This window comes from Chiloscyllium plagiosum, unplaced genomic scaffold, assembly GCF_004010195.1.
Source record: "Chiloscyllium plagiosum isolate BGI_BamShark_2017 unplaced genomic scaffold, ASM401019v2 scaf_72135, whole genome shotgun sequence".
Classification (NCBI taxonomy): domain Eukaryota; kingdom Metazoa; phylum Chordata; class Chondrichthyes; order Orectolobiformes; family Hemiscylliidae; genus Chiloscyllium; species Chiloscyllium plagiosum.
In genome coordinates, this window is record NW_025203227.1 from 3,371 (window position 1) to 6,825 (window position 3,455).

Genomic DNA, 3,455 nt, shown 5'->3' on the forward strand with positions numbered 1-3,455 from the left:
AGACATGGACACATAGAAACTCGGAGCTGGAGCAGGCCATTCGGCCCTTTGAGTCTTGTGTGTCATTCAGTTTGATCATGGCTGACCCTCTCTCTCAATGCTATGTTCCGACTTTCTCCCCATTTCCTTCATGCTGTTAAAATGCAAAACAACTATCTCTCTTTTTTTCTAGAATATGTTCAGTTCCTTATCCTCCACAGCCGTTTGTTGTAGAGAATTCATCAGGTTGACCATCCTCTGAGTGAAGAAATGTTTCCTCATCTCAGTCCGAAGTGGACTATCCCGTATCTTCCTGAGACTGCGTCCCCTGGTTCCAGACTCCCCAACCAGGGGAAACCTCCTCCCTGCCCAGGCCTGTTAGAATTTTATACGTTTCAATCAGATTCCCTCTCATCCTTCTAAACTCGAGTGATACCAGGCCCAGTTGAGTTGCAGAGTGAGAGGAGAATTGAGGAGAAATGTTTTCACCCAGAGGGTAGTGGGAGTCTGGAACTCACTACCTGAAAGGCTGGTTGAGTCACAAACTCTCGTGACATTGGAGCAGTGTTTAGATATTCCCTTGTGTTGCTGTAACCTCCAGGGTAATGGGCCAAGAGCTGGAGGATGGGATTAGTGTCATCAGATCTTTGTTTACTAGCACAGACACAATGGGCCAAATGGCCTCATTCAGTGCTGTTCACATCAATCACCCTCTAAGACAAAGAGAGAGAGAGAGAAGAGGAAGTGTGAGGGGCTGACGTGGCTCTCTCTGCCTGATGCCATTTACATACTGAGGAACACCCAGTCAGACTCTCACAGGCTGCAGCTTTATAAAGCAGAGCCCAGTGAAGGGAGAGTTTATCAGGAACCAGGCACAGGGACAGGAGCACACACCATGATTTCACACATCCAGCTGATCTGGCCCCTGGCATTCTGTGTTGCAGGTACAAATCTCTCTCCTTCCACTTTGGATCTTTAGCTGCTCTCCATTTCACTCCAATTCCACTGACTTGTGATTGAAGGGAAAATACTGAAACCAGAGGAATGCTCAGTGTCTCCAACAATCTCTCATTTGACAGGCTCTTTCTGTGACAGTTCTGACTTCACTGTGTTTCTCTCTGACCCCTCAGGTATCAGTGGGGACATCATCATGAGCCAGTCATCCCCGGTCCTGTCAGTGGAACTGGGCCAGACCGTAACACTCACCTGTACGGCCAGTCAAGATATTACAAATGACCTCAGCTGGTACCAGCAGCGAGAAGGTCAGAAACCCTCTCTCCTGATCTATGAAGCAACAACTCGAAACACAGGAGTCTCCGAGCGATTCACCGGCAGTGAATCAGGGACCAGTTTCACCCTGACAATCAGCAACGTTCAGAATGAGAATGTCACTGACTATTACCGTATGCAGCACAACAGCTACCCTTACGTTCGGTAAAGGAACCAAGCTCAGACTGAGTAAGTAAACCTCAATCCTCCGTTAATAACCCTTTCAATACTGAAACTTTCTAAAACACAAATGCTGAATTGCTACAGGTGTTAGTGGGGAGCTGCAGCAAATGAAATGGTTGATTGAGGAGCCCTATGTCTAACAGGGTGTCCAGCTGTATTTCTGTAGTCCTATTGCCCCACTTAAGCAGCAAGATATAAGTCAGAGCTGAAAATGTGTTGCTGGAAAAGCGCAGCAGGTCAGGCAGCATCCAGGGAACAGGAGAATCGACGTTTCAGGCATAAGCCCTTCTTCAGGAAGATCTAAGTCAGTCAGTTTTACTCACCGTGTGGAGGAGCTCTATCCATTTGCAGCCTGTGGTCCCATTCCTGCAGCATGGAGTGAAATCAGTGAGTAGCCTCCTGCCAGTCTCAGTGTGACGGACACGGGCAGAGTTTGATGTGAGCTCTGGCTCCCTGTCCCAGTCTCTGATCTCACAAACCTCAGCAGCAGCAGCAGCAGCAGCATCAGCAGCAGCACAGTGAGACACCAGCTCCCACCTCCCCCAGCTTTAACTCTGCTCAATCACACAATCACAGAGTTGTTACAGTGCACAAGGAGACCATTCCGCCCATCCTGTCTGTACTGGCTCTCTGAATGAGCAATTCACTGAGTGTCATTCTCCTGCCTTCTCCCTGTCACCCTGCACATTGTTCCTTTTCGAATAACAGTCTCATTCCCTTCGGAATGTTTCAATTGAAGCTGCCTCCACCACACTCTCAGGCAGGGCATTCCACACCTTAACCACCCACTGGCTGAAAATGTTTTTCCCTCATCTCACTTTTGCTTCTTTTACCAATTATTTTCAATCCATGGCCTCTCCCTCTCAGTTCTTTCTCAGGTGGGAACATTTTCTCCTGGTTTACTCTGTTCAGACCCCTCCTGATTTTGAATTTCTCAATCAAATCTCCTCTCTGCCTTCTCTTCTCTGAGGAAGACAGTCCCAACTTCTCCAGTCTATCTTCATAACTAACATCCCTCATCCTCGGTGGGTCAGATAGCCCACTCCTGCTCCTATTTCTAATGTTCTTATTATCTTATCTTCCTATGTGAGAGACACACATCAGATTTCCACTTAACACTCTGTGGCTGTACCTTCCCAGTCATATTCCCAACACTCCGTGCAGTCCCATCCTTACACAGTGACCCTGATTTAGAATTTATTACTCTCTCTCCCTCACTCTGAAACTGGGTCAGAAGTTCTATTCCTTATTCTGGTGCTATCTATCTCTCCCAGGATTCTGTGCACCTCTGTGTTCCTCTCTGGTATTACCTCCTGGATCCCACAGCCCAGCCAAGATAGTTTAAACCCTCTTCAGCAGCACTAGTAAATCACCCCAAAGGAACTCAGTCCCAGGTCTGTTCAGGAGCAACCCGTCTGGTCTGTACATGTCCATCTCCCCCCAAAGCCAGTCCCAATGTTAAAATAATCGAAAGAACTTCCTCCTGGACTGTCTTTTCAGTTTCACAGTCACCTGTGCTATCCTCCTCTTTCTATTCTCACTTGCGTGGGGCACTGGGGGTAATCTTGGAGTTTCCTACTTTTGAGCTCCTGCTGCTAATTCCCTCCTGAGCTCCCTAAATTCTGACTGCAGGATCACATCCCTTTTCTCCCTCTGTCACTGGGACCGATGTGGACCACCACCGCTGCCTGTTCCCCTTCTCCCCTCAGGGTGCTCTGCAGCTGCTCAGTGACATCCTTGACCCTGGCACCAGGGAGACAACACACCATCCTGGATTCCCATCTGCAGCTGCAGAAACACCTATCGAATGCCCTCACTCTCGAATCTCCTCTCACTATCACTTTTTCAGTCTTCCTTGTGCTCCCCTGTACAGCTGAGCCCCCCGTGGTGCCAGGGACTTGGCTCCGGCTGCACTCCCCAGATGAACCATCATTCTGATCAGGATTCCAAACTGAATCCTGGTTGGAGAGTGGGATGCACTCAGGGGATTCCTGTACTAGCTGCCTGATCCTTTTGGACTGTCT

At 48.7% G+C, this 3,455-nt stretch overlaps 1 gene segment (V, D, J or C); it reads left to right on the forward strand.

The window, feature by feature from the left end:
- Positions 1–718: 718 nt before the first annotated feature.
- LOC122546274 lies at positions 719–1,446 on the forward strand. The segment is given in 2 exon segments: positions 719–923; positions 1,110–1,446. Coding segments are annotated over 2 exon segments (357 nt in total).
- The last annotated feature ends 2,009 nt before the right edge of the window (positions 1,447–3,455 follow it).